We start from the raw sequence: 13623 nt of genomic DNA, 5'->3' as shown, positions 1-13623 counted from the left end.
CAGAACCAGAACCAGAACCAGAACCCAGCTGTGTGTCCTATAAGAGCGACAGGTCAATGGATGCGCTCATTTTCTTTAAATCTCCTGGATCTCTACCATCAGAGAGGTGAGCTGTTTCTAATTGTGTAACTGTTCTGTTTATATCTGTCATTGTGGCCATGTGACGATACCAAGTTCTGTTGTCATGGAAACATTAGAATGAATTTCAGATTATTTTCTTTTTAWATTAATTACRTMATGGTAACCTGTTCCAATAAGTTACCTGTTTATTGGAACATGTTAACAGTTTAACTTTATTGTCTCCATTAAGGTCAACTGCATTGGACTTGATGAATCTGTTAAAATATTTAATTAAATAACTTAAAAGAACAAAACACCTCCGTTTAGATCAATAGTTCTTACTTAGAGGTTCTAAACATTTAACAGAAGTCTCAAAAACTGTTCTGTTTCCCTGAGATCAATTTAACTACATCACTACATCAATCATGTAGTGATACTGCTCCCTACTGAGTAGTTATTGACACCATATTTAAAATGACATTTGATGAATCTAACTTTTCTACGGTGGCCGACAGGTGCAAACGCGCAGCGACAGAAAAAAAATGCAAAAAAACAAAAAACAAATAAATGAAATGCAGCAAACAAAAGGAGACATGCAAACAAAAAGTGCTGAAAACGAAGTGCTCCAGACCACTAGGGGTAGTCGGACAAAAAAACAGCTGTGTCCGAATTTAGGCTCTGCATCTTTTCAAAGGCCCTGAGAAATAGATCCTTCGAAGCATAGACATAATAAAAGAGTAGACCCCGCCGACTGGCTACTCCGGCGCATATGCGCTCTTGGAGCGGTCRTCCCTCCTCCTTTGCTCAACCAAAACAGCAGAAGATGTCTTAGCACTTTGGGATATTGTTGTTAGGATCGACGGACTACTGACGTGAGGGCTCGACAGAGGTTTCGCAAGTAAGATGGACATATTATTGTGTGTATTTGTCGTGATTATAATATTACTATACTGCAGTGGTTCCCAAACTTTTTCTCCTGCGCTCATGTTGCGTTTATAGGCGGCTCGGAAAAACAGGTTACCACATGTTGGCAATGGATAAAATWGTTTTAACTGCTGATAAAAGTGACAGAGGACACAGATATGGGAAGTGCAGAAGCCCCTAGTGTATCAAATTGACATATGAATAAGAGAGAGTTGGCCATTCTAAGGTAAAAACCCAGCGTATGGAGTTCGTTTTTTTTTTGTTTTTTTTTCATCCAGACGGCGTTAACCGGCCAAACCTCTCTTTCCCAGAGTAATTCAAGTGATACTGCCTTCCGCCCTCCCGCATATGTTAATTTTATGGCCTCCTGTCCTCTCTGATAACTCCACAGGGGTCCCAGTGGAAGTTCTCCTGCAGATCTCTATTTTCCTTTTCCATTATTTCAATACTTACCCAACAATAGTTTAGTTTTAAATCACTAACAGAAACCTGTTCAAAATTAAGAAATCTGTTTGTGATGGGGTTCTCTTATGACTTGCACAAACAAAAAAAGACTGCCCAAGGCCAGAGATCACTTTAGTGAAATTTATTTAGCTCTTCAAGTGAACAAAGATGGCAGGTGCAAAATATATACAAGGATGTCCAAGGCAGGTTTAAAAACAGACAAACAGCAGGACCTTTGATGTAAGAGTCCATCACCTTCACTGTGGTCTGGCAGGAGTCTAGCCACAKACTGCCTCCCTGTGGCGCAGAGCCCTGCTTTTAAAGCCACATGCTCCGCCCACAGAAGGAGCAAACAAAGCCAAAACAACAAAATTACTTCCAACTCAAATGAATTCTTAAAGTATACAAAATAATAATAAATAATAATAAATAATGGGAAAAAACAAACAAACTTGGAATCAAAAATACAATACTCAATTTAATAAAAAAGACTCCGTATGTTCCGATGACGTCATTGCGTCATCACAGGACTCTCTCCTGGAGCGCCACAATCCGGAAATAACTCTGCTTGAAAACAAAACCGGGAAACTATTTGGAACTGAAAACAAGTTAGGATGGATATGCCAACTAAAGCAGGAACGTTGCGTGTGCACCCACGATGAACCCCGTCAGTTTAAGCTGCAACAGAAGTAAGTTAACGATTGTGTGTTATGTGTGTGCGCATGTTGACACGGACTCATAATTAAGTCCCGGCTCGTGACGGCTCCTCCGTCACCCCGTTCAAAAAAGATTAAACTGTATTAAACACTACAAATAATCATTTTTCCTCAACTATATATATAAATAATAAAAGTTTGGACACTCCATTTCATTCAAAGAGTTTTCTTCATTTTCATGACTATAAAAAATGTAGATTCACACTGAAGGCATCAAAACTATGAATTAACACATGTGGAATTACATACTTAAAAATATGTGAAACAACTGAAAATATGTCTTATATTCTAGGTTCTTCAAGGTAGCCACCAATTGCTTTGATTACTGCTTCGCACATTCTTGGCATTCTCTTGATGACCTTCAAGAGGTTGTCACTTCAAATGGTCTTCCAACAGTCTTGAAGGAGTTCCCAGAGATGCTTAGCACTTGTTGGCCCTTTTTGCCTTCACTCTGGGGTCCAGCTCACCCCAAACCATCTCGATTGGGTTCAGATCCGGTGACTGTGGAGGCCAGGTCATCTGGCGCAGCACCCCATCACTCTCCTTCTTGGTCAAATAGCCCTTACACAGCCTGGAGGCGTGTTTGGGGTCATTATCCTGTTGAAAAATAAACAATGGTCCAACTAAACGCAAACCGGATGGAATAGGATGCCACTGCAAGATGCTGTGGTAGCCATGCTGGTTCAGTATGCCTTCAATTTTGAATAAATCCCCAACAGTGTCACCARCAAAGCACCCCACACCATCACACCTCCTCCTCCATGCTTCACGGTGGGAACCAGGCATGTGGAGTCCATCCGTTCACCTTTTCTGCGTCGCACAAAGACACGGTGGTTGGAACCAAAGATTAAATATTTGGACTCATCAGACCAAAGCCTAGATTTCCACTGGTCTAATGTCCATTCCTTGTGTTCTTTAGCCCAACAAGTCTCTTCTGCTTGTTGCCTGTCCTTAGCAGTGGTTTCCTAGCAGCTATTCTACCTTGAAGGCCTGATTCACACAGTCTCCTCTTAACAGTTGYTGCAGAGATGTGTCTGCTGCTRGAACTCTGTGTGGCATTGACCTGGYCTCTAATCTGAGCTGCTGTTAACCTGCGATTTCTGAGGCTGGTGACTCGGATGAACTTATCCTCCACAGCAGAGGTGACTCTTGGTCTTCCTTTCCTGGGGCGGTCCTCGTGTGAGCCAGTTTCTTTGTAGCGCTTGATGGTTTTTGGGACTGCACTTGGGGACACTTTCAAAGCTTTCCCAATTTTTCAGACTGATTGACCTTCATTTCTTAAAGTAATGATGGCCACTCCTTTTCTTTACTTAGCTGCTTTTGTTTTGCCATAATACAAATTCTAACACTCTATTCAGTAGGACTATCAGCTGTGTGTCCACCTGACTTCTGCACAACACAACTGATGGTCCCAACCCCATTTATAAGGCAAGAAATCCCACTTATTAACCTGACAACCTGTGAAGTGAAAACCATTTCAGGTGACTACCTCTTGAAACTCATCAAGAGATTGTAGTGTGTGCAAAGCAGTAATCACAGCAAAAGGTTGCTACTTTGAAGAAACTAGAATATAAGGCGTATTTTCACTTGTTTTACACAGTTTTGTTTAGTATATATTTCCACATGTGTTTTGATGCCTTCAGTGTGAATCTACAATGTCAATAGTCATGAAAATAAAGGAAACTCATTGAATGGGTAGGTGTGTCCAAACTTTTGATCTGTACTGTATATACTCCGGAGATTAGAGTGTATATATACTTTATCTATTAGGGCCGTAGTGATGCAATAATTTCACGATACGATACACAATATTCTGCTCCCGATAAGATATATATTGCAATATTCAGCAAACGATACAATTCAATACACTTTTGCGATTTTCTGAAAGATTTTAGAGGGACAGAGTGATTTTGGTGACATTTTGTGACTGTYATAGAGTTGGATTGAATTAATTTAACTGAACCAACTAGACAATACCTGGCTCTGGTTGGACATGGACACAGACTTAACGAAGACAGCTGGACAAAATGAATCAGAGAAGTGGTGAGAAAACATGTTTCTTTTAATTGAAACAGTACTAACTGTAGTTTACAAGCATTTGTTAAGTAAATAAAGTGCACCAAGTACCCTGTTCTGAATAGTTTGATACCTTTTTAACTTTGACACTGAACATCTGAAGGAATCATTCTAAGTAGGTACCGGCAACCAATTTTTTTTCTTTATATTTTTTCTTCTCTGAATGCATTTTTCTATTAAGTGTATTACCATAAAAGAGCAGAAAGAATTTCAGCCCATTATCTCTAACGGTTTCCAAAATTTTGGGGGGTAGGTGTACCTTGCCACAAACCCACTTTTGAGTAGAAAAAGATGGGGTTTTTGAAAGTCAATTAGTTAAAAAATAAATTTGACACTTATTTGTAATGACATCCTTTAAATATAAATAAATCATAATGAAAAACATGAATATGTACAGTATAAATAGTTTTCTTTTAAAATGAAGGTTCTTTAAAATATGTAATTTTTAAAAATAAAACAAATTTCAATATTTACCCTGACAGCAGAGATGGCATGTTTGGGATATGATATTAAAAAATATATGTTGAAACCAAGCCCCAAAAACTATTTTGCTCGTCCTGCTACGTGGTCTTAACAGACTCAATTTTTGTAGGGGTCTGGGACTGTTCAATAAAGATTTATTAGGCCGCAAAGCTGTTTCCAAAGCTAATTTGACCAACGGAAAAAWTTTTCAAAAATTGACAAAATTAAGTATTTTTTGACCACTCCCCAAACTTGTATTTGTCATCAGATTTCAATAAAACTTCTCTACTACAGATAAATTAGGCTGCTGAATAACATAAAGGCATCCATTTTTGGCCACCTTTAATAGTTTCCTTAATATTGCTGGTAGGAAATAGGGATTTTTTGTTTGTTTTAAAAAAAAATCAAATTTTTGAGAATTTTTGACTTGCACCAAAATGTTTATTTGTTTATGCATTTCATTGAAACTTCCTTCCTAGATGTCAATTAGGCTGCAGCATCATATAAAAACATTTATTTATGGTTATCTTTAGTAGTTTTTTTTTTTTTATATTGTTGGCAGAAAATAGTGTTTTTTTTAGATTTCTTTCTTTATGGAAAACTCCCTTCTACAGACCATCTGAAAAAGTGCCAAAGAAAGTACAGTTTATCATAAAAATTGTCTAGAATTTATAACTTCAACATAGATACAGTCACTTCATCATGGCGCCACCCACATAACGATGCTCTGGGCGGTTGCCCATGCCTCCCATATCAGAAACCGCCACTGAGCACATCTGCTAACACGCTTCATGTGCTTGTTGCACAAAATCAGCATAAACCTAAACCACACAAATACAGGGCATCATGCATATTTCCCATGGCCCATAAAAACAGAGGATCTAATCCGCTTTTTTATTATTATTAAATAATAAGGACAGGGAGGGAAGCAAAGCATACCTGTGGAAGAGGAGGAGGAGGATGAATAACCCCACGTTCAGGTGAGGAGGTGAAGGGACCATGTTTGGTTAGTTTCTCCTCTTTTATAAAAGTTTCGACTAGATGTAACTTTAGATTTAACTCCTCCCGCAGTCTTTGTGCGGCGCTCCGGCAGATCGCGCTATAACGCTGTGGAGCTCGGCATAGCGCAGTAGATGTCAGGATCAGACAGCCGGGCGGTCCCTCCGCTTTTCAGKTTGCAAAATCGCAAAACATATGTTAAAACAGCGTCCCCGCTAGACCGTGCACACGGTAAAAAGCTCAGGAGGGGTTCACTCGATCCGCTCTTAGAACTACCGGAGGCTTAAAACTCTGGTTATTCGTTTTTAGCTAACTTCACCACGTANCAACAGGATTATATCTGTTTTTGTTGTGCAAGACTGATATATCTTTGCTAATCAGACTACAAATAAAGTGGAACTTTGCAGAAGGTAAGAAATTGGGAGGTGGAGGGTTAATCATTGTTATCTAAGAATAATTTTATTGTGAGTGATCGTCTCAAAGTATTCCCAGATGTCAGAGATTTTCCTCTTGGTGGCTCCATTTCAGACCATCAAGTTTATTTGTGTAGCACATTTCAGCAACAATGCAGTTCAAAGAGATTTACATCATAAAATCACAAAAATATAGTTATAAACAAACAATATAATCTACAATTGAGAAAACCAGTAACAAACATTACATTCTGATGAGAGCCATCATGAATACACATCAAATATGTTGGTCAATGTTCATTTTATTTTGGCCACTGAAGACAAATATTTTCCTCTGATGCGAGACCAATTGGACAACAACCCATGATGCAGCACGACTCATCGCACTTTTATTTTGAAAACCGACACGCAAAATGCAGCAGTCACGTGACCCATGCAATGTGAGGCCTTCTTTTTGTTGCCAGTCACGTGGTTTTCAGCAAGACGACACAAGCCTCGAAGCGGGGCTTCATCGGACACGCCCGGATTCAGATAGCCCATCACTAGGATGCAGCCCTCTGCTGGGTCCTAATGGAAAAGCGAGAGCAGCTTCCAGTTTTTTTTTGTTTTTTTTGTTTTTTTTTTTATTTAAATTGAAGGTGCTAGTATGATGTGCTCTATAGTCCGAAAAATACAGTAATTGGTTTTAAAAAAATTTTTTGAAAATGAATTATCTGCAAATACTGCCATCTTTGAGTGTCTGCTGTAGTATTAGCTGCGTAATCATGTAATTTTCTTATCACTAGATGGCAGTAGGTACAGAGCATTTTACATTAAAACAAGAGAATTAGTAATGTATTAATGTTACAGTTAGCGGTGGTGAGGGCATTGTATCTAGCAAGACTGCGATGCCAGTGATTGAAAAGACAGAGAAGCTCAGCAGTAGTTGGGTTGGAAAGAACATGGGTCCATTTCCCACAACATGTCTGTGTGAAGTGAGCTTCTCAAGCCTGGCTACTATAAAAACTAAAACCAGAGAGGGACAGAGATGTTGAGGAAGAGCTTTGTCTTTCTTCAATTTCTGCCAGTAAATCAGCTGTTTTCATCCAAACATGCACAGGTTTCACACTATGTTGGTAAAATATACAGATATTTACATTTTGTACATGCAACTCTTCATATTGTAACAGTGAATATGAAGTGAAATGTTTCCCAAATATTATTGCTTCTTTCAGAATAAGAATTATTTTNTTGGCTTTGGGGGAAGGCTTCCCCGGAGAACCTGGTAGACGTCCTGGAAAAGAGTAACAAGAAACTGGTCAAAAGGCTACTAGGAGAACACCTTGAAAAAACGTTTCTGAGGAAACTACTCAGCGGGCTGATGTACCACTAAAGGCAACACTCTGGCAGAGAAGTGTTGGAAGGCCACTGTTCTTATACTCCTCCTGGGAGATGATGATGCCAATCAGGTGTGTCCTGTAGAGCCTGTCAGCACACCCTCCTGCCAAGATCCAACCCACTGGCGCCCTCTTCAGGATGGTTGGTGGTGCTGGAAAGGCAAACAATCTAACCCCACAACCTGGTACCCAACAATAAAATATTTAGCCCTTCATTGTCTGAAATGATGCTTAGCTCTCTTTACACAAGAGAAAACAATTTTTTGTAGAAAGTTGTTTATCAGTTAATTATTATCAATTGATTAAAACAATTAACTTTAGATTAATTCAATTGAACTTACATCTCAGTTTTATGCAACACAAAATTATTAAATGAATGAAGGGTTTTCATTTGCTATACACAATAATCATCATAATCAATTTAATTAATTCTAAAATACATGTCACTTATTGTCACTTCTCTGAAAATAAGAGTTTTATTAAATTATATAAATAAATTCAGTTTCTTGATTTTCTAAGGATATTCTGTAAATTTGTAAGTTTCATATTTCACCATTAAATAATCAAATGAATGCTAAATAATTCCTTTTCCTCTTCAGTTAAATAATCTATCTATTTTCTAATACCTTGTCCCTAATGGGGTCGGGAGGTTCTGGTGCCGATCTCCAGCTAATGTTCAGGGTGAGAGGTGGGGTCACCTGGACAGGTCGCCAGTCTGTCACAGGGCAACACAGAAAGGACAAGCAGGTGAATAACTGTAAGGTGAAAGTCCTGATGCAGGAAGAGTGAGTCACTACTTCAAAGATTTTACTCATAAAAACAGTGAGTTTTCATCTCAACCTGATTTATGTGGAAACAGCCGAGTTAGACGGTGAGTCTGGATCCAGAAACGCCTGAACATGGAGCTAAACTTTCCGTCTCACGGACGACCTTTTTGCCTTCAGAGGTAACAAGTTGGGATTTCTGATCATCTTCAGCTAAGCTTTGTGGGAGATGAGGCCCAGAGCAAGAGAGACATCCTGATCCTGAAGTTCTCCATCAAGCACGGGATCGTCACCGAATGGGACGACATGGAGAAGTTGAGATAAAGCTGAGATTACTTTACATGCCTGTTAACATGAGGCTGTCGGTTCCAACAGTGAACTTAAAGTTTGCTTCTGATGCTCTTAGTTTATCAGTGACTATAGCAGAAAAACGTGGGTGGGTTTCAAGCTCAGTAGCTGCTCTGAAAGTTCTGATACAAAGACTGCTGCCCTAATTTGAAGCCATTAAAATCTTGGCATTTTGTCCTTCATGATGGCTGTACTGTCTTAACTTGTGGTCAACCTGAACTCTTCAGATCTGGCATCACACCTTCTACAACGAGCTCCATGTCGCTCCGGAGGAACATCCAGTCCTACTAACAGAAACTCCTCTCAACCCCAAAGCCAACAGGGAGAAGATGACCCAGGTGAGTTCTGACCCGACCCAGTTCAGAGGAGAGACTTTCTTCTACTTCGTTTTCTGTAAAGAGAAGTGAGACGAACCTTGTTTCTGTTCCAGATCATGTTTGAGATGTTCAACTCTCCTGCCATGTATGTGGCCAACCAGGCTGTCCTGTCGATGTACGCCTCCGGTCATCTCACAGGTCAGGGAATTATGAAACAGAGTTGGCTTCTGAAGTGACTCATGACTGCCTCGTTTACTGACTTGAACTTTAATCTCTCAGGTCTTGTGATAGACTCTGGTAATGGTGTCAGCCACACTGTGCCGATCCGTGAAGGCTACACTCTTCCTCACACCGTCCTGTGTCTGAATCTGGCTGGCAGAGATCTGACAGACTACCTGATGACGATCCTTATGGAGAGAGGCTACAGCTTCACTATCACTTGTACTGCTTAGTTAGAATTAAACCAACCTTTAAGGCTTGACCTTGTGCTCTGCTATGACCTTTTAATCTGACCTCCAGCTGAGCGTGAGATTGTGCACGACATCAAGGAGACCCTCTGCTATGTGGCTCTGGACTTTGAGCAGGACATGCAGATGGCAGCTTCCTCCTCTTCCCTGGAGAAAAGCTATGAGCTTCCTGACGGCCAAGTCATCACCATTGGCAACGAGCGTTTCCACTCCTCCAGCCATCTTTCATTGGTTTGTAATGAGTAAATGATGAAACGCTAAGATCCAATGCACTTAAAAATCTTGCACTGAGATCTCTTTAGTAGCATTAAGTGAACTTGTTGCCGGTCCCACACTTCAGTGACCTGTGCCTGTTGTCTTTATGAATGGAGTCTGATGGTATTCATGAAACCACTTACAGCAGCATCATAAAGTGTGACGAGGACATCGGCAAGGATCTGTTCGCCAACACTGTCTTGACCGGTGGTACCACCATGTTCCCTGGAATCACTGACCGCATGCAGAACAGTTATTTATCCTAAACAAATTTTTATTTAACAACGAATGTTAAGATGAAGTCAGTACTTAGAACAGTGTTTCTCAACCTAGTTCCTCACCGCCCCCCTGTCCTGCATGTTTTAGGTATTTCCCTTCTGCCACACACCTGAATTGTATCTCTGGGTGATTAACAGGCTTCTGCAGTACTTGATGGTCATGCAATCATTTGAATCAGTTGTTCTGGAATAGAGGCACATCTAAAACATGCAGAGCAGGGGGGCAGTGAGGACCAGGATTGAGAAACACTGACTTAGAAGTACAAATTAAGATACTCCTTGAAACGCATCTTGATATGCTTTATCTCCTGAACTATCCAGATTCTCCCATTGGTAGTGGTGACTGAAATGTTCCATGCAAAAACAAATTTGTTTTCGACCTTGGCATCAAAGTCTGTGGTATCTGGAACTTTGAACAAAGTCTCTTGGACTTGACACTTGCTTCTGTCTCGCTTACAACCTCTATCTCCTCTCCAACAACGAAGTATAGTTTCCCATCTTGATCAGTGTAAAAAACAGCGATCCATTCACCAGTCTGTGAGAAGTTGTACTCAAAATCTATCTCGACTGTTTTTGACAGGGTTTTACTTTCAGTGTCTGTTTTCGGAAAAAGCAAAATCAAATATGCAATAATAAGACTACTACACTTTCACTGTACTGATGTAGTTACTGCCTTGTTATAACCTCATTTAGGCAATCAGGGGTCGCTATCCTGCAAGTTTAGTTTTCTCTGCTCCAACTGACCTTATTTCACTGAACAGATGATTAACGGGGTTTTGTAGAACTTGGTAAGGGAAACCGAATTGCTGTGTTGAAGCAGAGAAACATGTAAAAGTTACATGATGTCTTGTTGCCATCAAGGACCTGGTATTCTCCCCCACCCAATATACATAGCAAGACAACTGATATACCCATGGATTTGACATTTCACTGTACTGGAACATTTTCTTAATTATGTTATACATACTTTACATGTTGTATTGAAATGTGAAATTGTGTACTGTTAAATATGCATTACCGAGATCTTCACCACTGTCAACATTTTCGGTTTCACTTTCAGTCTCTGAGGATGGCGACTGATGAGATGGTGCCATTGGAACAGGACTGGCAAGCATAATGTCTTCTTCATCACTATCAAGACAGGTAAACTGTTCTTGCTCAGCATTGGTTAGAATGGCTGCATCTGAAAAGATTAAACAGGAAAAAAAAGTGTGTGTGTGATATCTGATACAGAGTAGATTTAATTTAAAATGTACTGGGGAAACTTATTTTATTATGCAAAAATCTGCAAGTTGCAACATACCTCTTTTCTTTTTGGTGGAAGAAGTTAAGCAGACATCAGCAGACCAGTAAAATAATTCAAACAAGATACTTTAAAAAGAATCCAATATGAGAAATAAATAACGATGCATTTTTAAGAACTAACATTTATCTTGATAAGCATTGATGTTTAAACCGCTGGTTTTTGTAGCGTAAACGGCAAACTAATAAAGAAAAACAAAATCCGCTCTGAGGCCGAAGAGATATCTCTGAGAATATACAATCAAGATTTACTTTATTGACCAGGCATCTAAACTCACACATATCCATCTTCTACCACTCAGTTTTGTATTTAAACGCAGTTATTTATAAATCCAGCTAAAAGCAGCTTGCTAACAGGATGGCGAAATTACAGAGAAAGCCCGACCAGCTCGGCAGAAACCGCCTTTCCACACCCCATTAAATACAACCACATATCAAAATAACACTAACTATTGTCTTTATATTACTTTAAAGATATATAATGTAAGAAGGTGTGTCTAACTTACAGAGGAAGGGAAATTAGTATGTCCGGAATAAAGCCGTGATCCGGACAGTCAGCAGCGTCCACAGAAGGCCGCTTCATTTTGTGTGTTAGAGGGGCGACGTCCCTTCAGGTGACTCGGTGCGTCACGCACATTGATTCTGCGGATGTGGTTCCAGTATTATATTAAATCTAACAAATTAATCTTCATTTTGATACCCACTTTGTCGGGTTTATTTATTATAATTGGTTCGCTATTTGACCATCTATTCGAAGGTTTTCATAGTTTTCTAATTTACAAAATAAATAAATAAATAAATAACCCTTAACAAATCAGTCAAGGGTTATTTTGACCTTTGACTCCATTAGCATTCGTCCTCTGAATAGCAGTTCCAATGATGGCGGCTCCCAGAACAACAACTAGGAATGTGTTATTCACCCCACCATGGGTTACCAGTTTTGAAAGAATAGCAAGAAATCTGCTCCAACTCTGGTCCAATAGAACTCTGGTCCAATAGTCCATTCCGGCTCACGAGCGTGGTTCAGGTCTGCAGCTCCAAAACCCAAGCAAAACGTCGAGCGTGTTCTGGTTCGGTGGCTCCAAAAATGAGGTAAAACATCCAGAAAAAGTTTGTACNGTGGCGGGCATAGTGTACAGAAAACATCTATGCAGAATATGGACTGGAAGCCCCGAGGTCAAAGGGGKGAACACCCCAGAAGGTKGTGGAGAATGACCGAGCTAAGATCCTGTGGGACTTCCAGATCCAGACAGACAAAATGGTGATGGCGAACCAACCAGACATTGGTGGTGGTTTTAAATACACCATCTGGTTCTGAGTGAAGCTCCATCAGATCCTCTTTGGGTGGTCAGAGTGGAAACAACTCCTGGTTCTTCTCCGTGTCAGAGATCAACACTAACATCACCAAACGTCTCTCAGTCATTCAGATCTCAAAGCACTGCGTATTACAATCGGTCACATTACAATTATACACTCCTGACCAAAATCTTAAGACCAGTTAAAAAACTGCAAGAATTTGCATTTTACAGTATTGGATCTTAAGAAGGTTCTAAGTAGAGCTTCACAATGTTAAAAGAAGACATCACAACCCATCAGAATCAGATAAGAGGAATCAGAACCCAGCTGTTCTGATTCTTCTTCTTGTTCTGATACAATCACTTTGTAATGCCTTGTTGACGTGTAAAATTATCATTACATTTGTATTCTGAGAGTGGCAAATCGATGGATCAACCCATTGACTTTAAATATCCAGGATCTCCACGATCAGAGAGGTGAGCTGTTTCTAAATGCTGTAACTGTGGAAACTGAACCAGTAAGAACTCAGATGTTCCCAGTTATATTTATAGAGGTTTGATCCATTTTCTACAGAAATCAGCTGTTTTTTGTTGTTGTTTTTAATGGTTTAATTGGCTCCAGAGGCCTTTATTTGACAGTGAATTGACAGGAAAGAGGATAATAAAAAAGGGCAAAGACATGCAGAAAGGGTCACCAGACCAGGAATCGAACCTGCAACAGCTGCGTTGAGGACTGAGGCCTCCATATGTGTCTTGTGCTTAACCCCAAAGACACCACAGCACAACCCAGTTGCTCTGTTCTAATGAAAACACCTCAATAACTTTATCTCTGGGTGATGATGATGATGATGTTCTGCTGCTTCCTGGCTCCATGTCAGACTAACAGTGGGACACATTTCCACCACCCACTGGGAAATACCTGGTAAACCAGYCTGGTCCACCAGGACTTGGTTCCTGTGTGCATTGTGAGATCAGTTCAGCAGGAAGGAAAGCTTCATGATGTGGTTGGTGAGATCTGCTGGANACATTTTGTACATGCAACTCTTCATATTGTAACAGTGAATATGAAGTGAAATGTTTCCCAAATATTATTGCTTCTTTCAGAATAAGAATTATTTTCTGTATTC

The 13623-nt window shown here is 39.9% G+C and overlaps 1 protein-coding gene across 1 annotated transcript; it reads left to right on the top strand.

Moving 5' to 3' along the window:
• Positions 1–7609: 7609 nt before the first annotated feature.
• LOC103474039 (actin, cytoplasmic-like) lies at positions 7610–9887 on the top strand. Its single transcript, XM_008424756.1, has 7 exons — positions 7610–7630; positions 8448–8547; positions 8808–8920; positions 9013–9097; positions 9179–9340; positions 9419–9598; positions 9730–9887. The coding sequence occupies exons 1-7, from the start codon at positions 7610–7612 to the stop codon at positions 9885–9887; spliced, it is 819 nt and encodes a 272-aa protein (XP_008422978.1).
• The last annotated feature ends 3736 nt before the right edge of the window (positions 9888–13623 follow it).

Source organism: Poecilia reticulata, linkage group LG12, assembly GCF_000633615.1.
Source record: "Poecilia reticulata strain Guanapo linkage group LG12, Guppy_female_1.0+MT, whole genome shotgun sequence".
Taxonomy (NCBI): domain Eukaryota; kingdom Metazoa; phylum Chordata; class Actinopteri; order Cyprinodontiformes; family Poeciliidae; genus Poecilia; species Poecilia reticulata.
Note: the sequence above shows the minus strand (reverse complement) of the source record. Positions and strands in the feature narration are given on the sequence as shown.

Bases quoted from the DNA above. Each gene is read 5' to 3' on its own strand.
- LOC103474039 (XM_008424756.1), top strand. From the start codon at position 7,610: ATGGTTGGTGGTGCTGGAAAG. The intron at 9,098-9,178 runs GTCAGGGAATTA...TTAATCTCTCAG, and splicing joins CGCCTCCGGTCATCTCACAG to GTCTTGTGATAGACTCTGGT. The intron at 9,599-9,729 runs TTTGTAATGAGT...TGTTGTCTTTAT, and splicing joins CTCCAGCCATCTTTCATTGG to GAATGGAGTCTGATGGTATT.